The sequence below is a fragment of the Apiospora kogelbergensis genome (genome assembly GCF_038363985.1).
Source record: "Apiospora kogelbergensis strain CBS 113332 chromosome Unknown utg000007l_segment0_segment0, whole genome shotgun sequence".
Classification (NCBI taxonomy): domain Eukaryota; kingdom Fungi; phylum Ascomycota; class Sordariomycetes; order Amphisphaeriales; family Apiosporaceae; genus Apiospora; species Apiospora kogelbergensis.
Window position 1 is genome coordinate 3,740,631 of NW_027117424.1, and position 25,230 is coordinate 3,765,860.

Sequence of the window (25,230 nt, forward strand, 5' to 3'; positions counted from 1 at the left end):
GAGGTACGCCCTTCATCGAAACCTCGGCGTCGCAGAAGCAATCGAAGTGCCTGCACCTGTCGATTGGTAAAAGGTTCCAATTCGTGATGCACGAATGTACTGGCAGACAGCTGTCTTAGTCATATGACGCCCGACCCAACACCACAAAGAGGCTACCTTAGCAGCTTTACTACTGACATCAGCGAATTCACTAGTTCTAGCCCACCAATGAGGCCCGAAAGAGGTTCAAAAAGCAGCAATTGTCGTGATCATTCTTTTTATTTCTCTGTATTGATTCACTAAGAGTCGGGATGTTTTGTGTGATTAGAAGTAAAAAACATGTCGAATCTGTTACAGGGCGCTACCCTTGATCTGCTTGAAGAACGACTCCGGCGCCTCGGCCCCAAGCACCAACTTCATGTCCGGGTCCGCCTTCTTCATGGCACGCTGGTACCCCTCCCGCGCGCCGACCCGCTGCAGGTAAGTCAGAATGTGGGGGTACGCGCCCAGGTCGAAGGCCGAAAAGTAGCGGAAGGTGGTGAGCGTGAAGACGAGCATGACGTCGGCGGCGGTGAACTCGTTGCCCGCCAGCCAGTCGCACGTCGCGAGGCGGTCGTCGAGCCCCTGGAACATGGCCTGGCGCTTCTGCTTGTAGAAGGCGACCATGGGGTTGCCGCCGTCGTCCTGGCCGTCGGGCACCATGCCGGCGCGGCCGATGGTGGGCGTGAAGGTGCCGTTGGTCCAGTGGAACCAGTACAGGAAGTCGGCGTACAGCGGGTGCGACGCCGTCGGGAACAGCTTGCCGCCGCCGTGCTTCTCGCAGATGTACTGCACGCAGGCCCCGCTCTCGGCCAGCGTCAGCACGCCGCCGTTCCCGTCGTCGTCGGTGATGACGGGCGCCGACCCCGTCCAGTGTAGCGCCTTGTACTCGGGCGGCGCCAGCGCCGGCGCCCGCTGGTAGTTCTTGAGCTCGTACGAGATCCCGAGCTCCTCGCAGAGCCACGGGATCCGCTCCGACTGCGAGACCTGGAGGTGGTGGACGGTGAGGACCATGATGGATGAGGGGTGCGGACTGGTGCGGAAAACCTGAGGTGGGGTCGAAAGCAGGGGTTACCAGATGGACGAAGGAATTGGTGTGTGGAACGGAGGGTTGTGAAGAGGTTTGGGATGGTGTTGGCTTTAAGTTGGTCGATCTGAGATGTTGCCAAGTGTTCAAGACAGATATGTTTACTGCCTGGCTGTCTGATGGGCCGAGGCAAGCTGAGACTGCTTCTCGTAGACTCCGCCAGACTATTTATAATGACGATGCCACAGCGCAACATGGCGGAGACCGGTCCACCAAGCTGGTCAATTAGGCCGGTCTGACTTCAACCTCTAGTCCCGGCATCCACTAGTTCCGGACTTAGTGGTTGACGGCCGATTCTTCGTCCCTTGCTTTAAGCGAGGGGGTCACTCGGCCGATACACTCCTTCGCCAATCCGAGTACTCGGCCGATACATTCCCTTGAGGGAACTGGACCTGCATCACATGAGATTGATACTGCGACTTGTTTCTAGTAATACCCGAAGGTGGAAATTGTGGATTCTTGGTTGATGCTACTATAGCACCGTTACTCATGCCATTCCATGAGTTCATCTACTCCTGGATTGTCCTCCTCATAGAACTTGAAAAGTTCAAGCTTCTCGTAGAAGACCTTTTTAATGTATTGTTCCACCAACTTGAATCATTCGGTTGATGTTGCAGATGGTAGCATTGTTGTCGATGCCGCACTTTGTTCTCTTGCTTTAGAGAGGTGGCATTCGGCCGATTCATGCCTTTAGCGATGCAGGTACTCGGTTGATACTTTTTTTATGTGACGTAGTCGTTTAACTGTTACGTATATATACACGGGAACTGCATCCTGTTAGATTCATACCACCAGTCGGTCTAACGACTCCCGAAGGTGAAGACCATTGCTGTAAATATGTCTGTCGAAGACATACCAACCTAGCCCTGGAACAAATACTTACTATATAATAGCAATCGGTAGTAACATAAGTCATCTATACCGCTATGAAGCTCGAAAGGGACATGTGCTGGAATAAATGCATGCATATTAAGTAACAAGGGCAAAAAGGCTGGTGGTAAATTTGGGTTTCATGAAGAAAACAATGCATTTCATTGCTCGTCTCAGGTTTAGCTACCATTGGTCATGATTCACCCCAATATCGACCAGTTGCAGCGTCCATGCTGACAATCTTGCCGATAATTCGCGAAGGAATTGCTCTCTTCGCCTCCATTGACACCATTATCCCTCCCAATGCATAAGTTCGTCCACGCCCGGGTTATCCTCCTTATTGGCTTTAAAAAGCTCAAGGTTGTCATCGAATACCTTGCGGATGCATCCTTTAACCAGCTGATCATAGTCCAAGAGACTACACGCGGGCATCATTTCTTAATCTAGGATGCTATTACGCAAGTTAGCGGATATTTGATACCACCCGGCAGTGTAATATCAGAGTGTTTAGCGTGAAACTTACATGTTGGTCTTAAGTTCAGCCTTCAAGGCTGTCATGATGGTGTCCTTCGGACCTTGGTCCAGCGTGGTGAATGCCGTGGTCTTCAGCCGCTCTTCGGCTTGCTCAAGATCTTTTTGGTCTTTGTGTAGACTCGCTACGATGCGTACTTCAAGTCCGCGCTTGTTGGGCCGCCAGAGTTGTTATTAGGGGAAGACATTGTGGTATTCTTGGGGAGTTTGGCGCAAGAATGGTAAAGGAGTGTTGCTATCGGGTGAATGTTTTGAGAACAGGTGAGGGATGTTTGATGAAGAAAGAAAAAAAAGTTCAGAAAAAGGTGGCAAGAAGAGGTGTCTATATAACACCTCGGTATGTGTAAATACAAGAGTTTACATTAAATTTAGATGTTAACTTAGGTATAAAGATGTAACTAAATTGTAATATCAGTCGTGAATGGCAAGTGTATTTGACGATACTGACTTGAAGCGGGCTATATCGATTGAATACTAACCATTTTGAGGCTCTTCTCGATTTAACAATTCTAACCGCACACAGATAAGAATAGAAAACGGCGAGTATTCATGTGCAATATCTCTAAACATTAATTTTGAGACAGCAGCAGATTCATTCCTTATATCAACTTGCGCAACGAGCATGATAACTGTACAATCACTTTCTTAGAGTCATGACAGCCAAATAGGCACAGTTTAGCGATTCGTTTCTATTTTCTCCAGCAAACGGGGAGCAGACATTCATATTCACAAAGCTGCTACATGCGCATCACATCGTTTAACACCTACTGCAGCTATCAGAGGAGATACAATATTGTTAGGTTCACTGGCAATTTCCCAGAACAGAAGTACCGGTTTATAACCTTGAGCGATACTAGATTGCACGGCATTCTGCCTTGCTGGGGTAGATTTAAAACTATGTATGTTTGTATATGGGTAAATAATGACAAATATCATGTAGCCATTGAGGCCTCTTCACAAGTTCAAGCAGCTATTGTAAATATTGTATCATACGTAGCACATTGGAGGGATGTAGGCCATTTGCTTGGAATCTCTAGCTAATGATATTTGCAATGTTGGACTGTACATTCAAACAAAGCTTTGTCGTTGACGCATTAACATGGCTGGATATGACATGTTCAGTGAAGCTTGTCAATCGAGCATAGAACACGCTCGTGCATTTCCAATGTGAGAGTTAGCCCCCTTTCCCGTATTCCTATCCTGCTTTCTGTATCTGAGCAACGGTTTCCCAAATACTGCTGCTGCCAAAACGTAATCTCGTCCGCATCCAGATGAGAGCACTGTCTGGCTATCGTATTGGCGCCGCTGGTAGACTAGAACGTTTAGTTTCAATGCACTAGCCACCACTATGCTCATTGGGAGCGATGATTGGCCGCATTGATATGTCCCATGAAGCGAAGCCCACATGGCCATATGTAGGATTCGTATACATGCATCTCGGGGGATTGTAGATACTCCGGTCAATGAAAATATCACGCTGCTGACCAATCACTGTGCCCCCTTAGCAGGATGACTCTACTCCACAATCTCTCCTCGTCGCCTACAAGAAGATGCGCTGTTGGCTTCCGCTTCCTCACGAGCTACCCCCACAAACTTGTAGCTACGTATAGAATCATCACCGACATAACCGCATCAATGGCGCAGAAGATCGACAAGATGTACGAGGAGGCAGTGGATTCTGGCCTACTGCCCGGCATATCCGTGATGGCAGGAGATAAAAGCGGTTGGTTCCCCTCGGGTATCGATTGGATGGCTATACAGTTGCTGGTGATAGAAAAGAGGGATAATGATTGCTAACTTGGAAACGCAGGCAACATCATCTACTCCAAATCATTGGGCACAGCCAGTCAGAAAGAGGGCCGCGACCTACCATTCACCGCCTCCACGATCTGCGCTCTCGCGTCCATGAGCAAGCTCATGACATCCGTGGCCGTTCTGCAATGCGTAGAAGACGGAAAGCTGGATCTCGACATGGACGTCAAGCCCCTGCTTCCCAGCATCGGCAAGCACGGCATCATCACCGGCTTTGATGACGAGAAGAACTCGGCCGTCCTGGAGGAAAACACGACCACCATCACATTGCGGATGCTGCTGTCCCACACATCGGGCCACGAATACGACTGGTTCAATCCCGAACTGGGAAAGTGGCGAGCGTCTCGCGGCGAAGAACCATGGACTGGCCCCACGGTTGAGGACAAGTCTGTCCTCCCACTCGTCTTTGCTCCCGGTACCAGCTTCTCATACGGGGCGGGCCACGACTGGGCTGGCAAGATAGTCGAAGTGGCGACCGGCAACACTTTGGACGCCTTTGTGCGGACGCGGATCTGGGAGCCCTTGGGCATCGAGAACGACCTCAGCTTCTATCCGAAGTCGCGGGAACACATACAGGAACGGGTGGCTGATATCAGCACCCTCAACGAAAAGGGGAGCCGCCAGCGGTCGACGCTGCGCCTTTCGATATCCTCTTCGGCGGAACGGATTGCCTTGGGGGCGCAGGGCTATTCGGTTCTACCGAGGCCTACCACACCTTTGTTTGCGCCCTCCTCCGGCGCGACCCGCGGCTCCTCAAGGCGGGCTCCTACGTGGAGCTGTTCCGTCCCCAGCTCAGCGAGCACCTGGAGGAAGAGTTCAACAAGTACGTCGCCAAGTCGCCTGTCCACACGGCGTTCCTCGGCATGGATATCCCCTTGTCGGTCCGGAAGACCTGGAGCTTCGCGGGCATGGTGGCTAAGGAAGGTATGCCGGGGCGGTTTGCGCCGGGCATGACGCTATGGGGTGGCGTGCCCAGCTGTGAGTGGTTCATTGATCACGAAAGCGGGCTCTGCGGTACCGTTGTGTGCCAAATCCTGCCACCCATGCACCCGCCCGTGATGGCGCTGCATGCCAAGTTCCAGAGCGAGCTGTTTGGGATGATTCATAAGAGCGAGTAAGAAAGGGATTGGAGATTTTATTACCTCGCCCAACGAGCTATGAGTTGGCTGCTCCTCCGTCCAGTTACTAGACGAGGCCTTTCGTCGGTCAACGAATAACAAAAGGTAGGCCCTGGTATCTATATTAAAGCTTTCGATAAGTACATAGGTGCAATGTATGTCTTCTAGTTTGACACTCATAGGTAAAGCTTATTGACCTCATGATAGGTGGAGCCATTCCATCAGTCAATGTTCAGGCCTATATATCGAGCTTAGGTGTGTTGCGACGTAGGCAATGTCTGAGGATATCTATGCAGCTGAAGAGATGTCAACCATGTCCGCAGGGTTAGACTTGTCTCAAATTGCCCAAGCGCTTCAACAACTGACAGTACGTACGTGCCCCTGAACCAACCACTTGCACCTATCTTTCTCGTATCCAGCGACAATATCCTAGCCATCAACGTCCGCAACCTGCCTTGAATGCCCAGTCTCCAATGCCTTTCAACGACGTATTGTGTTAACGCCGACCGACCCGTCCGCTCGAGCCCCGAATCCAAATGAGATCCCTTCCCCATCCCACGCTTTCTTCAACTCCTCGTCATCCATCCATTCTGCCCCATCCGGCAAAACCGTAGTTGCATCATCCTGGTCATTGCTGCTGTCCCCATCGTCGTCCCACATGCCCCCACCGGCTATCAGCGTCGCCACCCCCGCGATGCTCCCAGGCTCATGCGGCAGAAACTTGGTGTTGGGCATGGCGAGCCACGTCCCCACGACGCAGGCCGACATCAGCCCCAGGAGCACCTGCAGCGCCGCCTTGGGCCCCGCGTTCTGGCGCAGCCGGGTGCGGGACTGCGTGATGGTCGCGGGGAGCGTCCGCTGCGAGGGGGGCGGCGGCTCGTCCTTGCGCATGACTCGGTGCATCGCCTGCGCCATGTAGCGCCCGTACATCTTGCCGGTAGCCTTGACGAGCCGGTCGGCGTTCTCGCGCCCGGCCAAGCCCCCCGGGTCCATGCCGCCGTCCGCCGCCATCACGGCGCCCTGGTAGAACGGCTCCAGGCTACGTAGGTCTTCCAGACGTTTCTGGACGTCGGGATCGGTCCCGAGCGTGTGGAGGTATTCGCGCAGGGGAAACGACACCCAGTATTCCTGCACGTTGGATGCTCTGGGCGTCCCGTCGTTGACGAACCGCGCCGTCGACTCGTCGGGGAGCGGGGGCCGGCTGGGATCGAGCGTGAGGGCACCTCCACCGCCAGGGGTCAGTGTAAGGGACAATGTGACATCCACCTCCTGGACGAGTTGCGTGCAGGCTAACGTTGTAATATTGGCGTCCACGGGTGATGATGATGATGACTCCGGTAATTTCGAGGGGAGCGAGCCGTAGTAGAAGAACAGCGAATGGCAACCCGGAGCGTTAGGCACCGCTCTGTATTTTCCTGGATCAACTATTATAGTCGTTGTTGTCTCCCACATGTAGAACAGCCCTCCAACGAAGCCAGTGCTGTCTCTGTGAATCCCATTGGTCTCTCCGTCCAGCGAAAGGGTTATTGGGATTTTCGTCTTGGGGCTTCCAGGACAGCGACTCGGGTACTCGGTTGAGATATTGTAGAACTCATGTTTAACAACGTGGGCGCCGTGCGGCTCAGTTCTTTCGCGGACCCTTACCGTAACTTGCTCCGGGTTGTTTACATCGCACTCTAGCACAGCCCTCCTCGCTGGCACGGACACGGCGATCCTTGCCGGAGATCCAGCTGATTTTGCATAATCCGCCTCGTTCAGAGCCAGTTTAGGGAGCACGAGATCGTCGTGAGTCCACTGTGGGTACGACAAGTTCTGCCAAACCACCAAGCTCACGACCAATCCGGTCCCCTTATCACCATACATATCTTGCTCGCCCCAGCTGACGCCAAGGCTGTCGGTTCGCTGTACGGTGAGAGATGTGTCGAAATTGAGCGTCGTATAGCTGTAAAGGCCGGCCACCACAATCGTCAAGAAAGAGCCGAGTATCGTGCCGATGGCGGAGAAGCATGCGGCCGTGTGCCCGTCGCGAATGGAGGCAAATAACGAGGCAATTGGCAAGCGTCCAAGGTTGTGGCTTAGGATCCCCGGAAACCCCTTGGCCCTCGCCATGGCTTGGTAAGGTGAGAGAAGTAGAACGTTGAAATTGATAGAGGCAAAGAGAGCGCCAACAGCCCACATAGCCGTCACCGGGATTAGAGTGGCAGCGTAGTGAGCCGAAGTATCTCTAGAGATAGTTGCGAACCCGGTGGAGGTATCTGACACTCTTTGGGTGTACTCGAGGGCGGCAATGCCAAGGAGTGGTAGAACAATAGCAAGCAGCCTGCACCAGGCAGTAAGCACTATTGGCTGCCATGATCGTTGCCTCTTGTTGGAGATATCTGTAGAACCGTCGCGCTTCCCTTTTTCAAACTGATGATCGACGCTCACCAGAAACTTAGATCTGGGCCCAAAGACGACGTGACTGAAAAACCTGGCATTTTGGACGAGATTCTCAAACTGCGGTAAACCGAGCTGGTAGAGTCTTTGCAACTCGCCACTGTTGTGCAGGATGATGCCGATCCCGCCAATACCCCTAGGGTCACGGGGTACGCTGTCATGCGGACGCTGCCCTTGAAGTAGAAACGATAGCAATGCACATAGTAGCAATAAGCTGCCCATAGCGTATGCAGTGCCAGGGGCCGTTTGGACACGGACTTCGTTGTGTGTAGATACTCCTTGAATCTGCTCCTGTGCCGTACCGAGCATGTGCTGCTTCGCCATGATGGTGGCCAAACGGCAAAAGGCACTACGAATGTGCCTTTCCATGACTGTGGTATTGAGGAAGGGTTCGACGTAATTAGCGTCCCCGACATCTCCCAACAGGGATATTGATGCAGCCCAAAGAAGCCCATCGCTTTCCACGTATGTTCCGTTGAAGTCTTTTTGCAGCGGCAGAAGCTTTGATAAACTAGCCAAACTGTTGATCATTTTCCAAAAGAGGTTCGTGGGATTGATGCTTCCCACCTCGGCCGTCTCGATCTCGAAGGCACTCCCCCAGTCCACATTTGGATGGCCTTCCGGAAAATCCACCTGGACTGATATGTTCTTTACCGAGCTAGATGGACTGCAAAAGAGAGCACTGGACATGTGATAAGCTGAGTATACGTGGGGTAGGACCACTGGACTTGTATATTTACTTACCTTGATTGAAAAATATTCGAGGTACTGTCAACCAATATGACAGAGGAAAGGCTCTTCTGGGTTTGATCTGAACAGTTGACCATATGAAAATCGGTTGTGTAGACCTTGTTGTAATCTTTCTTTGTTAAGGTCAGCTTGGTTAATTCAGTCTCACAAGAGGGAGCCTTGAACGTGATATTGACCGGCTGAGAGCGGTAATTGCCCGAGATGTGGACCTCTGCCTTCTCGCACTCCAGTCTTGGAAAAAAGCCTCTCGTCGTGGCCTTATACGAGACGGGGGACAACCTCCCAACCGCTTCAGAATTTGGTAGGAGCGGTTCTAACGTCGCATTGTCAAAGGTCCACTCGGGCCAAGGTAGCCCCTGTGTCAACAGCCCGTAATAGACTGCTACTGCGGTATAACCATCGATATCCGGCAACTTCGGGAAGCTGGCAGTCCAGGCGTTGAAACTTGACACATTGAAACTCGACGCTTTGACGAGTGGGAAATCTGGCTTGTTCACAGGGACTGTTTCAACCTGAAGTAAACTTGTTGACAAGATTCGCTGTTAATAAATGTCAGAAATGTAGTGCTCTCCTTAAAAACAACAACAACACCAACACCAACGTGGGACTTGCAGTGATGTTTAGCAAAAGACCAGCTGTGATGGTGGAGAGCGATGGCCACGCCTTGGCTTTGGACGCCGTCCAGGCCATCACAGGTAATATCGGTGTCAACAAATCCAGCAACAAGGTATCCCTTGCTATCTTAGGTCCATTCCGGAGATTGCCCCAGGGCTGAAGCAATCGAGTCGAGAAGTCGATGCCATTCCATACGGCCAGGAGAGCTACCATGACTATCACATAGTGTTAGATAAGACGTCTAATGATCTCTAGCGACGCATCGGGTGTAACCCAATATGAGTATCTTTCAAACTCACCCGTTGTTGGTAGGTACTCCCATAGGTAGACAATACTGTCGGTGGAAGAGGTAGACCCAAGCCCCTGATTTCTAGTCGAGATGATATGTAATACCACGACAGCAGCTGCCAATGTGACTAAAGTCGCTGACATGGTGATCAGGATTGGCCGACGAAGCCAGAAAGGCTGCCATGATTTCGGAAGGCGGCCGTTGCTATAGCTCGGTGTGGCATTGTCTCCATCTTCCCAGTCAGATGGGATCTCTTGCAAGGAATCCAAATCATTGGGTCGGATCTGATCAACCCTGTTTCTGGCCTGCGTGGTAGTATTCTCCACTGGGTCGCTCTCGATTTGGGGGTGTTCATTGACCATATCCTCAGCGTCGTGACTGTGGATTGACGAGACTCGGCTTGCGTGCTGACCGCTACGCATGTTTCCTGGAATGGGCTCCGTATAAACCGCTCGGCGTCTTGCAGAATTGTAGTCGGGTAAAAGGTTACGGTTGGCAAGCCATTTAAACAAAGAGGAAGTCCACGAGGAACTGTCAGCTCGTCGCATGATGGAGTATGGGGGCTGAGGCCAGCTCAATTTCCCATGAAGCACTCGCAAACTAATTCGTCAAGCAACAAGGCAGATTTACATGTTTCATATCATGCATAGGTAGCCCCCCTATACTGCACTGATTGGTGGGAGAGCCCAAAAATAGCCTTTTGTATACACATCGATGGGGGCCGACCCATTCCATTGGCCGCAATGAAAAGGGGGCGATGGGGCCATCAGGAAGTCGTTTAATCTAGCCCCCAGAACTTTTCTCATGTATTATCAACCTGATAATCAAGGCCTACTGAGACAGTACCGCCGCAGCCTGCTTATAATACATGCGAGCCTCGGCTACGCCTTGCTACAGCTCGACGATTGGCCCCGCTTGTGCTCTGGCTTACCGACACGACGTCCCTGACCACTGACTCGGCTCTAGTCAAACCGGAAAGGTTTTCATCGCTCCGGTTGGCGCATCTAGACCGATATATTACCTATTGAGCTGACAACTCGACGCCAGACTGAGAAGAACAAAAAGAAAAGACAGGAAGTAGATAGACCCCAAGGCCTAGCAAGGCAACATTGGGACTGTGTTTCATGGTTCACTGGTTTCCAAAAGATGTTCGGTTGGTACCATTTCGATCAACCTTTTCTCTGTGTTGTATGATGCGTTATCCATGGTTCAATTTAAAGTCGTCGCACGTACCCCTGAATGCCCTTCTCTTGTTTTTTTCTTTACTGTTTTCTTTCCTCCTCGTATGTGAGCCTCGAAATCTGGTAATGACTGCGGGACTGCAAGGAAGCCAACCGATCTCCTTCAATGGTGGTGGTGCGGGCCGCCTGGCACCAACTCGGTCTGTTCCTCATCTTCCCACAGTCGACCTACTGAGAGAGATGTATTCTGAACCCTGGGCCTAGACGGTCGGGACGATGGTGCACCGCCATCATTAGAGGCTTCGCCGGTTCTGTTAACGGCAACAGTAGGCATTGCGAGGAGGAACGAATCTCTCTTCTTTTCCATTTCCTTTTCCTTTTCCTTTCCTTTCTCCATATCGCTGTATTTATTTTTCTTTTGAACGTTGCCCAAAATGATGGATCTGCCGTTTCTTGGCGTGATGGGCGCGAGGGGCTCACGTGCCGGGCCAATTGATGGAGGATTTATCTCCCGACGGGACGAAGACTCCGCCTCCGACTCGACCTGGTCAGGATGGTTCTCTGAGCGTGGTGGGGTTGAAGACGGATCTTCGAAGATCTCCAGCTCGGATGCGGCAGCGGGCGTGGCGGCGTCGTCGGATCGAGAAGAAGGGGTAGGGGCGTTAGATTGGGAAGAAGGGGGAGGCGCGTCGGAACGCCGCCCACGGCTGCTGCTGCTCTGGGAGATCGAGCCCGACTCTTGAGACGCCGGAGGCGTAGCTTCTTCGGCCGGTACTCCATCAGTTGACCCTTATTGTGGTGATGAAAGCTAAGTGAGTAGAACGAGCATTGCATTTGCAAGAAGGGTCGGGGTGGGCGAGTATGCCGGGATGGGGGAACAAAGACAAAACGCTGACTTACTGGACTCTTGCGAAGATGGCATGTAGGTCGAGTCCGAATGGTTGTCCTCATAAACTTCACGCTTGAGACGTCCCGTGTTCAACACATAACGGTAAGCGTAGTCTATCGAATTGGTGCGATTGGATCGGCGAGGGGGACTTTCTCCCTGGGATTGACTCGAGGCCATGTCGATCAAGTGCGATCTGCGGCACGCAGTTGCTAGCCCCGGAAACGATTCGGGCTTATTTTAGGATCGTTTGGGGACTGGGAAGAAGGGATCGCTGTAGGGCTGTAGGGCTGATGGCAATCTCTTTTCACGACCCGTCTACGCAGGCAGATCCTTGAGTTGATAGTCAGCCCCGACAGAACCCAGAAGCATAGAGTTTGAGAGTGAATGACAGAGAAATGCTGAGTCTTGTGAGGTGTAGAGTAGGCCCTTTTATACCCGCCCTGCCTGCTCTATTCTGCTGCCTGCTGCATTGCCTTCGCCCACCTTCACCCATACGGGTTCTTCAAGATTCATTCCGTCCCAGTATCGTCTGGCCGACGATGCTGTCAGCTCTTAGCAATCAACAGACAGGCCGCGTTCCCTCGTGAACCTGCTCAGCAAGACTCCCGAAATTGCCCGCGTCGGCAAGCCGTTAGAGAAATCGATATAGAGTAACAGGAGCGATTGATGAAAACCGGGCTGGTTTTCTCAATTGCCCAGTCATGTTCGCACTCCTGTTACCCCTCGTTGCCTTGCGACTCCCAAGAAGGGAACCGGGGTTGGGCTCCATTGTATCTTATCCTTCGACATCACCCATAGGCCAATATGGTGACCGTCTCAGAGACGATGTAACCTCCTTCATAGCAAATGCGTCGATTTAGATAGAAACCCTTTCCATTCTGAGGTTTGTTACAATGAGTGAAGGCTTGGCTTAACCTCGCCTGACGCGCGACCTGCATGGTTGATATGCGGGACGAAGGGGCGAAAACTGAACTCCGGAATCTCGGATGTTCGGCAACGATTGCATTTCAGCTCAACCAAGATTGGCGTGTAACAGACCATGAAAACTGTCGTTGTGTTTCTTTAGAAAATAACCTTCCCTTCCAAAGTCTGTAACAGAGGAGGAACTCTGGCTAATATGTACCTTGGGCCACGTAGACAAAACTCCTAAGAAAACATCAAAACAACACAAGCTGAGTATGTGACTCCTTTGGCTGTGGTGCTGGAGGTTCTGCTAGGGGGCCTGGACTGGCAATTCATGTGCCCCGCCACACTTTAGTGCAGTGACCCGACTTCCCCGGTCCCCTTCATCTCACTTTCTTAGTTTCTTAGATACGTAGGTCACACCCGCTGTGGACCTCATCGTCCATCGTACTAACTGCTCGCATCCCCCAGCAATTGCTCAACTGTGTACTACCACCCGCTACCAGGACATAAGTGCCGACACTGGGAAGATTCCTCCGAAGGAAAGGCAGACATCAAGACTGCCTATCCAATGCAGATAGAAGATAGCTCAATAGCTAAACTCAACACCGTCAAGATACAGCGTGCCGTTTTGGCTGCTGCTCTGTCGGTTTTCCAGTGGAGAAGAATCGCCTGCTGAGGATGTGGCTTATCAGGACACGCAATGCTGGCCCTGCATCTATGGACAAGGAGGTCGGTGTCGTGTTCTGTGGCACGAGAAAGCAGCTTGGGACGGTGGAAGACGCGAGTAAGTAGCTCGTCCGGCGTGGAGTGGAGAATACGGGCCGAACCGTCGTCAAACTAAAGTTGTTTGTTGCCGTGAGCTTAAGTTTAAAACAGACGTCCAAATGGAAGGGGGCGATTACTACTTACATGCGAAAGATCAACCACCGATATGACAACTTGCTTGAAAAGCGCCCTGTGGAGAAGGTACTTGACCCCCCTGGACTGCTTGGTCACACTGCCTAGAGCCTGAATCAGGCTTTGGTCTTCAGCTGTGGCTACGGGGATGCGGAGGCTTTCCAGCCGCTTGGTAACGCTGCGAGACAAGACGTACAAGCCTGGCGCGGGGTCTCCAAGGCCTGGGAGGATGATCTTGGTGGGGTCCATGTCTTCGAAATATTGTGTGCCAAGTTCTCGACAGGTGGACGTGTCAATTCATCAGCCATGGTAGGCACTATATATTGGACTTGGGACTGCTGCATTATAGCGAAATCTATTGTCGCGGAGATTCGCACTGACATCTCTTCACTTTTCTTGGAAAAGTCTGCCATTGTGGTTATGGTGAATGGCGGGGTCAGCAGGGAGATATCTCTGCGGCTGAAGAGATGTCAAGCTATGTCTGTAAAGTCAGACTTGTCAGAACCTGCACCGCCCTACCCCAACAATCCATTGAATTAGTCTTGTTCCATAAAATTATAGGTATGTCGGAAGATTCAAACTTGATGCATTCCTCAAGATTGAAATCCGAATACCATCATCCAGAGGTTTCGAGCGAAAGTATTCTCGGTCACGTCGTAGAAGAACCGAGGGCCCAATAACACAAGCACCACACCCACGTTGGCTTGGTCTGGGCCGAGCATCCCTTGAACATCGGCACGATTACATCCCGACGATAATATGTTAGAACCACAGCCTGTCCCAGTTCCAAACTTTGTCAGTTTCCCTGCTTTTACTTGTGTCTCCCTCTCGTGCTGCTCTTGGGGGTCACACCATTTGGACGCTAATCCCTGCCCAGGGCATTTCTTACCAACTAGGGCGCTACCTGCAAAGCGAAGATGCCATTGAACGACTCATGTGCACCGGCGAAGGGATCATATTCTATGAAGCCGAGGGGCGGGCCAGAGCCACGAAAGCTTTGGGCGATTTCTCAAGCGTGTTCTTCGTGGCCCCGGAGCCGTCAATTGATGATTATGATTCCGACGATCCTATATGGAGAGAGCCAACCCCAGACGAAGCTTCAGATCCAGCTTCATTCCCCGAAATTCCAGCACCAGATACCAACCAGGTACATGTCCACCGCGAAGCTTCCATCGCTACTGATCGGAAGCCTGATTGGGGACTGCAATTTTCCCCAGCTGTAGATCCAGAGCAGTTGCCATCACCCCAGGACAACGAAAGCGAGAACCCAAGCTTGTTCGCGATCAGCGGGATCTTTTCCGACGCCACTCAGGGGCATTCACATCTCGAAATAGGCGACAGCCAGGACGTGACCACAGGAACCAGTACAAGGGCTGACACTAAACCTACAACAACTTCACCAAAACGAACAGCAACTGATACGACGAACTCATCTAGAAACACACAATCGTCCTCAGATAACAAAATAGACGAAACACGAATATTACCACAAGATGACCTCGACGACCCAAAGAGCCGTCCTCGGCCACAGACGGCGAAGCCCGCCGTCAGCAAGCCTACGAAGCAGAAGCCTTGGCGATGGCTCTGTGCATTCTACGCGGCCTTCGGATCCAAGCTACTGGGGGACAAGAAGTACAATGCAAGGTATAAATCTTGTATCGCGTCCCAATTTTGGAGCGGTGACAATTACAAGTACGTCCTATCGCCCCGACATAACTGCCCGTCTCAGTCACAATGTATGAGCATGAACTCATCTCATGTGACTAGAACCCATCTGAAGCGCGTCCATTACATAGAAGACCACGAAGACGATGAGTTCAACAGGTGTCCCACACAGTGGGACGAATGCCACAAGGCGTTTGCCCGCCCGGCTGGTCCTGGCAACAAGCCCAGAAAGGGAACCGAGGAGTGGAAAGAGGCCCAGGTTGCCATCTACCAAAAAGTATGGCGCGTCTTGTTTCCGAGCGTGTACTTCCCCGCACTGGAACCGCCAAGCATGCCATGTACGTATGGAAGCCTCCAATATCACTCCCAAGTACCAACGCTTTACTGACAAGAAGTTGCAATAGTCGACTTGACGGAACCGCCATCCCGTGGTCTTGTAAATCAAGTGAAGACCCTGTTCTGTGCCCTTCAGCATGTCGATGCCCTCGAGCACCGGCCGACGGACAACGTGCAGCAAAACTTGAAGCATGCCTTCGCAACTGTGTCGACTTGCTCCCAGCCAGATGAAGTTGCGTATTTGAGGTCGATTGAGGAGGGGACTATCTCAGCGGCGGTACAGGATCTCTCCCTCTGGTTGTGGGGTATGCTGGAAGGGGACCTCCCACCTAGCGTCACTGCGCCGGAACCGCAAGAACTGGTATCAAGCTTGGGACCGTCGCAGCATCAGGGGGTAGCGCATTTGAGGACGCTGGAAGAGACGCACGTACATAATCTATCCTGGTCATTAGATGCACTGGAGTGCGATCCTCCGATTACCATTCCCAAGCCGGAACCACAGGAACCCGTCAAGCTGGAATGCAGGGCCTTCGAGGCTATAGGGTTCCTCCAGAGCCTTCCCGAACATGAGGCATACCGAGCTGGTCACCATCTGACGGTCCAGGAGACACCTGTCGGTCAAGGGCCGTCATCGGGAGTGTCCACAGCCTTGGAGCCGCACGAACTCGGAATATACATGAAAGGCACGGCGTCCGACGCCGGATTCTTCGCCCGGGTCTTGCCGTCCCACCAGAATTACCGCCCGGGACGTCTCGTCGTTATCACGATGACGCCACCGCAAGCCATGGGCTGCGACAGAGAAGATGGCAGCCTGGGAGCAATTCAACCGATGCCCATCGTGAACCCGGTGCCATCATATTCTCCCGTTTCCAAAGGGGATTCGCTTGCAGTGCCAGATTGCCCCTCGATGGGAGCCCCTTTGAAGCATGACCATTCCTCTTTCTGGTCGAATCATGATTTCAATTTATACGGGGATCTCGACGTAATACTGAACTTCCAGTATGACCCTGGCTGCCAGTATCCGCATGAGAACGAGCCTCCCTCAAATGGCCATCACCCAGACATCACAGGAGAGGAAGCATGGCTGCTCGATTCCCTTGTGAAGCCGCTGTCCTGAAGTGAGATAACAGTTGAAGACACCAAACCAGAATTGTATGCAGGTCAGGTTAGATAGTTGCAGCACACCGTTGAGGCCAAATCAATAACTTCTTATCGTAAGCTCAGTGGATGTTGCATGAATACGGCACAATTATTTGATCAAGGTATTTTTCATTGACTTAAACCGTTTATACAAGTCCCAATGGAGCTGCTCTGATCGCCGGCTCACCCAATAGCGTGACATCGTGAATTCCCTCGTTGCGAAACAGGCACCCCAATATGTCCCCTGCCCTGTCCTTCCCTACAATTCATGTCGAAGGGTTCCCACTTCAACATCCAGACAACCTAGCCCAGCCACCACACGACAACACAGCCTGCTCCCATCATCACAGCCGTGGTCCCGTGTATCTCAAAGACCAACGAAAACTGCAACAACATCAACGGACATCTATCTTGGGTACAGCTTACTAGAGTTGTCATGTGTACATGTGGGTCACAAGATACGCTCTAGTAAGCTGGACGCCCATATATAGACCATCAGGACAGGGGGCCCGTTTCGCTTCACAACGGGGAAGAAACCAAAAAAAGACAAGTAAACGCGGCATCGAAGGAGTAGTAGTTAGTAGAGGTGGAGGATGTTTCCGTGAGGAGTAGATGTCAAGAAAAGAAGAGGGTTGCGTGACTTGAAGAAGTCCTGAAGGGTTTGAAGAATATGTGTCAAAAAGGGGCATCGGACTTCCTCACTAGCTTTCTTCGCTAGGTTTGGTGAAAAGGCTTGCCAGAAAATATGTCTAGGCACAGCCTCCGATTATGGGGTATGTGTATGCAAAGATTCGCAAAGTTCGTCATGAGTAGCCCTGGCTCCAATACGATCCAACACCAAAACCCCATATCTATTTATCCAGACCAGGAGTATTGTCGTGCCAAACAAGGAACACGTCCAGCTTGTAGCCAGAGTTTCGGAAAAAACACCGTTTGCCGTGAGGTAGGGTAGTCGCGGCGCAATGCAAGAAAATCAAATAGCAGGCGGTTCCGTGCTCATAATAGAATCAGATAGTTGCTGGGGCGATACCGGTGTCGCCGTTCTCTTTCCGTGCTTGCCACCACCGGCCGCTCACATCGGAGACTTCAAGGATCTCGTGTTTCGAGAAGGAGATCTCGTTCTGGTCTTCGGGGTTGGCCTCGTAACTATAGATGGCCTTCGCGCGGTACGGGTACTCGGTAGGTTGAGCAATCTCGGCCTCGTTTTGTTGAGGAGCCTGTGGCTTGTTCATAGGAGAAGAGGGTCCAGCGATCGGGCCGGAATTGCGAGCGCCTTGTTGCGAAAGACCAGGTACGGGCGACGGGTTCTCGAAGCCATTGAGCTGGGCAGAGGTGTACATCTGCGGCTGATGGGACACCGAGGTCTCGGGACGTTGGCCGTAACCAGGGTTCATCATAGTCTGGCGGTGCATAGTTGACTCCTTGGTCAGCGCGAAGGAGTCGAGGTAGGCGCGTGGGGTCGCGGATGGGGCGGATCCAAAGTAGAAGATCCAAACAATCTGATGAGGTTCGTTAGTAGGGATTTACAGCTTGACCAGTCGCTAGAGGACCTACCTGGACCATAGATAATAGGATGAACCCAGCGGCGGCAGCCTGACGGGCGCCGCTCGCCGAGTACACCAGAGCATTAACTGACGAAGACGTCAAGACGAGGCCAGCGCCCAAGTAACCCACCGTCGCAACATGGTAGTTTTGAACGGAATCGGCCGCGATGACGAAGAAAACACCCACGACGACGAAGAGCGAGTAGACGATAGCCCACCAAGGGAATGGCGGGAAAGAACCCGTGTCTTTGTTTTGTTGAATTTGTCCAATGACACAACCAAAGAAACCAATAAACCATGCGAGCATCGCAATTGACGTGGTGGCCAGCGCAAAAGGGTCGCCGATAATGTTACCCATGCTGACGCCTCGGCGTCCGCCGTACGAAGCCCTAGAATACTCCATTTTCCGCAGTGATGGCGAGTGTAGAGATCCGTATCCGGGCATAGAGAACTTGAAGGTAATGCAGCCAGTTGCAGGTTTTAAGTTGAAAAGACGGGCTGGTCGGCGCTAGTCAATTCAAGGCTCGTGAAGACGGGTGGCAAGAAACGCGCGCGTCGATAGTAGGTTGCGTCGGAAAGCTTGTGTCCGGACAATGGCAGCCAGTATCGTCGGTAGAAGGTAGGGCTGAGAGCGCCGATCACTTAGATGGCGATTAAAGAATGACGAATTGCGATGCAATAAGCCGTTCTCGTTGATTTAGGTGCCTTTTCGGTTGTGGAAGGTGCAGCAGTCGAAGGTGGCAATGTCCAAAAGAGCAGAGCTAGAGACCCTGGACGTTGGAGTGCAGTAGTGAGGCGTTGTTGATTTGCCGAGTTGGAAGTGCGGAGAGGGGTGGGAGAAGAAGAATGCGATAGGTCCAGCAGCCTCGGGAGACTGTAGGTAATAGGCGATATCCGGCTATTGTCTTCCGTCGCAATGGAAGATTGGTTGGGATATTGAAAAGTCAAGAGACTTGGTATTAACACAGAAGGCGGCTAGCGAAAGGATTCAAAGGAGTGACTGGGAAGCTGGTCCAGAGCTTGAATGTGCGGCGTACGAGTCGAGATGTCGTCGGGATGGAGAAGGCCAAAAGGTTGCGGCTGAGTAAGGGCGAAAGTTAGGATTGAGAATCGGATTTACAGAGCTCATCAATGACAGCAGCGTGTAAGCCACGAGGGGTATGGATCAATCAATGTTGTGCTGTTGTGATGCGAATGCTCGGGTCTGACCACGCATAACTTGATGCGATGGAATACAAGCCCGGCGACGAAGAGAATGGTAGAAGGCGCCAGAGGCGGATTGAGAAACAAAGAAATTACAGTCTTGCTCGAAGACGCGGGAAGAGAAGAATGGTGGTCGGATCGTCAGATACCGACTGAACTGCCACAAGCTTCAGGTGAAGGAGGACTGGGACTAGAGGGAGTTGGAGATAATAAACAGCCTTTCGCTGAACTCTGATGATTCAGGTGTTCGGGTCTGGGCGTGTTGTGGTGTTGTTGAGACGAAGGAATGAAGGACCAGACGAACCCAGAAAGTGAGCCTCCTTGGTACTGGAATTGTGGTTTGCCAGGGCCCAAATGTTTGCTGGAGAGAGTATCTCGAGCGTCTTCGTAAGCGGATAATGGAGGATTCTCGGGTCGGGTTGCGCTTGGGCGAAAGAAATTCAAATAGGTAGACACGGTCGGCGAATTCCTTTGTTTTCGAGGCTCCGTTTCGTTTGGTGGATGCTGCCACTATTTTATGAACCGCTTCCTTATTGAGTCTCCAATCCAAACCAGTTCCAATCTTTCCGATTCGTAGATCTGGGGAGAATTGACAGCGCGCCGATTGCACCACGCAAGTAAGCCTGCAAAAGGGTCGTCGTCGTTAAGTATCGGCAGAAGAGAAGAAAATTGAAATGAGCGAGTGCCGACTATTGCGTCGTGTGGTAAGTAGGGGTCGGTTGTCGAGGACTGAAGAACCAACGTGAAGTCGAGACTTCTCTACTCGGCACAGGCGATTGATGGTCGCGAGCGGGAAGACTGATGGTATATTTAGGAAAAGGTGGACAGAGGGCCGAGATGGATGGGATTGATGAAGGGATAGGATGAGATGGGGACTCGACTGGAGCACTGGAGACAAAGTGGAGATTTGGAACACGGAAGGGCAGGGGGAGGGAGGTAGGGGTTGACGAGGGCGGATGGTGAAAACCAGCGAGGACTGAGCAGAAGCCTGAGGAGACTGAGCACCTGAATGAAAACTACTAACCTATTACTGCTACTGTCCAGCACGGCACACAGCACGGTATGGTATGGCATGGGCAATGGCTGGCTGGCAGACACGAACGAGATGAGCAACCAAAAAAACAATTGAAGAAAGCAGAAGCCATCCCCTGGCCTAAGCCACAGTTTGCAGGAACAATACACACATGCCACCACCCACCAATTGTGCGCGGATAGTACAGTGCACCAGAAGAACATACGACTTAAGAGCCAGGGGCTTTTCCATCGCCTGCTTGATCGAAGACAGGGGGGTGGGTAATGAAAAGCGCTGAGTGGCTGAAATGAGCTGCTAGATGTTCAACGCTATACCCTGCATGGGCTGGTGGATGGCCCATGTTCCCCTGCTGTGCTTCCTAATGCAGTGCTCTCGTGGTATGTGAGCAAAGCGACAGAGAGACATCAACCTACCAACGGAACGGGGCAGTGCCCTCTCCAACCCCGGGCTCCCGCTGTCAAGCGAGCAGGCCAAAATGAATCGTTTTATTGATTTACCATGCGTTCGAAATGCAAAGTGCAGGGCAGGGCGGGCAGGGCATGCCTTGTCGGTCAATCGGTCGGTCGGCCTCTTGGGACATGTCCCGAGCTACTGCCTAGCTGCCATGTAGCTCCAAGTTCGCCATGTTTCTAATGTCAAGTCCAGGCCGTTGATGAGATTCCGAGTGGAGTGGACTGCACACGCCGCCAAACAAACACTAAGGCAGGAACAAGAATCCTTTCAGGGCAGAAAACCGGGTCAATTCGTCTACATAATGGGCACTCGGTCGAGTCTTCTTCTTCAAGTTGCTCCGAGCCGAAGAAAGTGACGAGAAAACTGACTGTTCCCTTTGTTTTTGTCTGAATCGGCCAAATCGGGTGGCTGCTTTTCGCGGCATCAACTTGTAGCAGGTGGCTGATTTTCTGGTGAACTGTTTGGTCTGTGGGCTGTTTGAGGTTCAACCGGGATCGTACTTTGGAACCCGAACGCAACGAGGTGAGGGTGGTGAGGGGAAAGGGGGTTCCCCGTGAGATTGCTACCGGTGCTGTGATAGGCTGCGAGGCCGGGGATTTTGGTCTCGAGCTTACAGAAGGTTCTCGTGGTGTTACGAGCCACTGCACGCCAATACACATACATTAACCTCGCCGCTGTCACACCTGCCCACCACCAGGTTTGTGTCTCCATACCAAGATGCTTCCTTGTCGCCTTGGTTGGAGGATAAATTCCAACTGCTGACTGGCCGTGTCTGTCTGTGGGTGAGACGTTCACACACACGATATGCCACGCCGCAATCCGTCTCCAAACCTCATGCAGGGGGAAAACCATACAGGCTATTGTGATGGGTGCACTTTGTTGCAGTAGAACGGCCAACTACATAATGTAGGCTCGAATGTCTCTCATCCCGACCTCGGAAAAGGATGTAGCTCTGAACTTGTGGCTAGCATTATTGGCCTACCGAGTCCCGATGTTTCACACTATGATATTCCAGCTGTCCGGAAGGAAGGGGAAAAGAGGTGGACTGTAGCACTCACTCGGTTGATCGTGGACCGCCCCGTCGTCATCATCAGATCCAATGCGATCGGGATGCCACCGCGTTTTGGTTTCAGGCGTTCTCTGTCGCGACTTGTTTCTTCGGGCTCCTTCCTGGCGGTATGGAGGCTGCTGACTTAATTGCCAACAAGCTATCCAGGGCTATTGAATTGTTATGGCCTTTCGGCACCCATATGCCGGGGAGGATGACGAGGAGTTCGGCACCGCTGAAACGCCCCAACTCCAACACCGGCCTAGCCTCGGACGCCTCGTCCATGGTTCTCACACAATGACAATCTGGCATTCCACCACGACTCGATGCGCTAAAACAAGACGTTTTCCTCAAAATGTTCTCCATGTGCGTTACATATGCACTGTCTGTATCCGGCTCTGTGGATATGTCGCAATTCAAACGTGCTCATCTTAAGTCGTGACGAGCAAGGTTTGGCGGAAAAAGATTAAGAAGATGCCAGTTGCAGCAACGTTCATCACATCAGCACCGCCCATCATCCTGCCAAGCTGTTGTTGAGGCTCTTGTCAGCCGTTCCGGCTCGGAGTGTGCTAAAATTATGCTCGACGGGCAACCGGCTCCCTCCTTGCAAGATCTGCAAGGAGAACGGTTTCGCGTCCTTCCCAACCAACTGGTGAGCAGGAGGAGGGCGGGCGAGGATCCTCATCCGCCTATGAACCTGATCGGCTGGGGTTTATTTTACTAAGATCACATAAATCTAAAACACACGCATTGTAATGGCCTGCATAAGCTTATCTGACCGACTTACTGTACATCGCCATCTTGCCTGCCATCAAACCCACCATTCGAGTCAGTACCGTACGTATCTTCTTGCAAACTAGGTAGGCAGGTGGCAGGTGGGTGAGTTAGTACGTAAAGCGCCGACTCTTCGGCAGAGCCAGGACAACAACAAGGAAGTCCAACGACGATCGCCGAACCACTTCTACAAGCGGAATCCGGTACTGAGCATCATCTGCCGATGATGGCTCCGCCCAATTGTAACGCCACATGTGGCGGTCTATACTATTCGATGTGGCTTTCCACACCACCAACGATTATCCGTCTGCGGTCCTCAAATCACGCAGTTAAAAATGCATTAGGGTGGGCTGAAGCAGAACAGTTTCTACTTTCATCGACATTTGATAAGCCACGTAGTATGTGGAAAGATATCTCACTTTACGATTGGCTACTCAAGAGAACCAGGCAATGGAACCCGGAGCCACGTTGACAAGCTTGGATACCTGAAACACCTGTCCACCCGATCGAATGCGGCTTTGGAGAAAAAGGCACCCACGAGGCATGGCTCTAAGGCCACATGGCGGTATGAAACACGGCAGAGAAGAAATCCGGGGGTGCACTGTGATGGCAGACATGCTTTAAAATTCTGATATCATCCATCGCCTGATCATCGAAACAACGACAAGAGCTTAGCTTGGGTGTTCTCTATTAAGACCCTGCCTATACTGAACTGTTGGTATTCGGTATGCCCATACCCGCAGCATCTACCTAGTTCAAAGCTATCCGACACCCGGCTCATATAAAAGCGGAAACACCTTGCCTGTACAGAGTAGCGCAGCTCATGGGTCTTGAGGTTCTTGTAGCCCGCATGATTTGATCAACACCTCAGCCAAGTGGTATCATGAACACCCAGAAGGGAAATCAACCCCTCATGGTTTTGACTGCGCAAGGCACCTGGTCTGCCTGGGCTTTCTTCATTACGCCTACTGTAAAAATGCCAGGATGAACAGTACTCAAACTGAGGTACTGTGGCCATTTGCCCGCTTTTCATGAGGTGTGTCATGACACTGTCCCCAGCATGACCCTGATAATAACGAGCTGCGCTGGGTAAGAGCTTGCCAGGGCTTCCCGACTTTCGATAAGTCGTATTCACAAACAACCTGTGACGAGCAAAAATAGCCCGGCCTATGCGCCGAGTGGTGGTCCCTGCTGTTCTGCAAATATCTCTTGTCGTAGATCGATTGAAGCTTTTTTCCCAGGAAGCCTTGGCTTGGCCCTTGAATCTTGTGATCCTCTTGTCTTCTCTTGTCTTCTCATGTGGTTTCCCTCTTGCATCATCATACCTCTTCTCGCGATTTCTCCACCCGCCGGACATTGCGCTCGACCCGCTCAACGCGGCCCTCGGCGTTGGCAACAAAGTCCGAGTAGCCCACGATACTATGTTCATACCACTGGCGGATGCAGGCCTCGCTGCGTGCGCGGAGCTCGGCCATCTCGGCGTGCTGCGCCGCCTGCGTGGCTTCAACACCCTTCATGCGCGGCAGCAGGGCGGCCAGGGATGCGCTCAACGCCGGTTCGGGGATCGGCGTGTCGGCGATCGAGGTCAGGGCCGACGCCGTGGCCGGGTACGACGGCGCCGCCGCCAGGACGATCTGCTCCAGTGCGTCGGGCGGGAGCAGCGAGTCGGCCGAGGGGGGGCTGCGCGGACGAGGAGCGCGGCGGGTCGAAGAGGTCCGGGTGTGCTTGGTCTAGGACGCAGGTTGGATTGCGTTAGCTAAGTGTTACGTTTGGGCCAAGCAAAAAGACGACTCGGTGTGACCAACAGATTTTGAGAAGATCCTTGTAGGTGCTGACGCGTTGCAGCAGGGTTGCGAAGCGATGCTCTAGCTGGTGCAAGCTCGTGATGGCCGGTGCCTTGGCCGAAGGTGCTGTGTGTCCGTAGAGGACATATTCGATCCGTAGCAGTCGGGCCTCAAGGTACGAGAGCGTCTCAAGGGTCGTGTCGTCCATAGACATCTTTGCGCGGTGGGGGTGTTCGTGCCTGGTGGAGATTGTCGTTCGTAAACCGAGAAGCCGAATGTGAAGGTCGTAAGGCGTTACATTTGAAAAGGCATAAAGTCAAAGCAATGCCCGCAAATTGTCAATCTAGAAAGAAGATTGGAAGTTTGGGAAAATGTCAACAAACGGGCAAGCAGCGGGTTCGCCAGGGATAAGGCTGAAGACAATTGCAACCTCGGGTGTCACTAGTATGGGAATTTTCCAGGGGCAAGTGCGCTGGAGTACGGGGGCGCTAAAAGCCGCGATTGGCTCCAGCACTAGGGGCTAGGGGGGAGGAGCAGGAGCAGAAGAGGTCCTGCTTGAGGTGGTCTAGCAGCTGGCCTGGTTGCTTTTCTATTAGCGACAACCAACCACTAGCCCATCCTTAGGCCACCCCCACCACAGCACCGTCATCTCAGGCGCTGTTGTTCCACATGGAGAACACCTGACGAGACACACCTGTCATCTTCGGCTGACAGTCAGAGTTAGTTACCTAGCTGGGAGTTATTGTCACGATCCGATCATCAAACGTTATTTCGCTCTGCGCGCTTGCAATCCAAGGGCCTGGCCTATGTTCTTCGCGACACGGCGGCGACTCGGGATACACATTGCATCA

General features: G+C 52.3%; 8 protein-coding genes across 8 annotated transcripts; 3 read left to right on the forward strand and 5 right to left on the reverse strand.

Annotated features, from left to right (window-relative positions):
* Positions 1-330: 330 nt before the first annotated feature.
* On the reverse strand, positions 331-1,032 carry PG998_011611 (glutathione S-transferase; the record flags this gene model as incomplete). Its single annotated transcript, XM_066878427.1, has 1 exon — positions 331-1,032. The coding sequence occupies one exon, from the start codon at positions 1,030-1,032 to the stop codon at positions 331-333; it is 702 nt and encodes a 233-aa protein (XP_066727481.1).
* Positions 1,033-4,141: 3,109 nt separating this feature from the next.
* PG998_011612 (uncharacterized protein) lies at positions 4,142-5,436 on the forward strand (the record flags this gene model as incomplete). The annotated part of the gene is given in 3 exon segments (XM_066878428.1): positions 4,142-4,229; positions 4,317-4,900; positions 4,915-5,436. 3 exon segments carry the CDS (start codon positions 4,142-4,144, stop codon positions 5,434-5,436), a joined length of 1,194 nt encoding a protein of 397 aa, XP_066727482.1.
* Positions 5,437-5,916: 480 nt separating this feature from the next.
* On the reverse strand, positions 5,917-10,074 carry PG998_011613 (uncharacterized protein; the record flags this gene model as incomplete). Its single annotated transcript, XM_066878429.1, has 4 exons — positions 5,917-8,594; positions 8,642-9,161; positions 9,220-9,452; positions 9,537-10,074. The coding sequence occupies 4 exons, from the start codon at positions 10,072-10,074 to the stop codon at positions 5,917-5,919; spliced, it is 3,969 nt and encodes a 1,322-aa protein (XP_066727483.1).
* A 1,067-nt stretch (positions 10,075-11,141) lies between these two features.
* Positions 11,142-11,450, forward strand: PG998_011614 (uncharacterized protein; the record flags this gene model as incomplete). Its single annotated transcript, XM_066878430.1, has 1 exon — positions 11,142-11,450. One exon carries the CDS (start codon positions 11,142-11,144, stop codon positions 11,448-11,450), a length of 309 nt encoding a protein of 102 aa, XP_066727484.1.
* Positions 11,451-13,063: 1,613 nt separating this feature from the next.
* PG998_011615 (uncharacterized protein) lies at positions 13,064-13,648 on the reverse strand (the record flags this gene model as incomplete). The annotated part of the gene is made up of 2 exons (XM_066878431.1): positions 13,064-13,339; positions 13,412-13,648. 2 exons carry the CDS (start codon positions 13,646-13,648, stop codon positions 13,064-13,066), a joined length of 513 nt encoding a protein of 170 aa, XP_066727485.1.
* A 510-nt stretch (positions 13,649-14,158) lies between these two features.
* On the forward strand, positions 14,159-16,517 carry PG998_011616 (uncharacterized protein; the record flags this gene model as incomplete). The annotated part of the gene is made up of 4 exons (XM_066878432.1): positions 14,159-14,194; positions 14,277-15,043; positions 15,167-15,402; positions 15,460-16,517. The coding sequence occupies 4 exons, from the start codon at positions 14,159-14,161 to the stop codon at positions 16,515-16,517; spliced, it is 2,097 nt and encodes a 698-aa protein (XP_066727486.1).
* Positions 16,518-17,547: 1,030 nt separating this feature from the next.
* On the reverse strand, positions 17,548-18,529 carry PG998_011617 (SHO1 osmosensor; the record flags this gene model as incomplete). The annotated part of the gene is made up of 2 exons (XM_066878433.1): positions 17,548-18,039; positions 18,095-18,529. The coding sequence occupies 2 exons, from the start codon at positions 18,527-18,529 to the stop codon at positions 17,548-17,550; spliced, it is 927 nt and encodes a 308-aa protein (XP_066727487.1).
* A 5,385-nt stretch (positions 18,530-23,914) lies between these two features.
* Positions 23,915-24,593, reverse strand: PG998_011618 (uncharacterized protein; the record flags this gene model as incomplete). Its single annotated transcript, XM_066878434.1, has 2 exons — positions 23,915-24,325; positions 24,387-24,593. 2 exons carry the CDS (start codon positions 24,591-24,593, stop codon positions 23,915-23,917), a joined length of 618 nt encoding a protein of 205 aa, XP_066727488.1.
* Between the last annotated feature and the right edge of the window lie 637 nt (positions 24,594-25,230).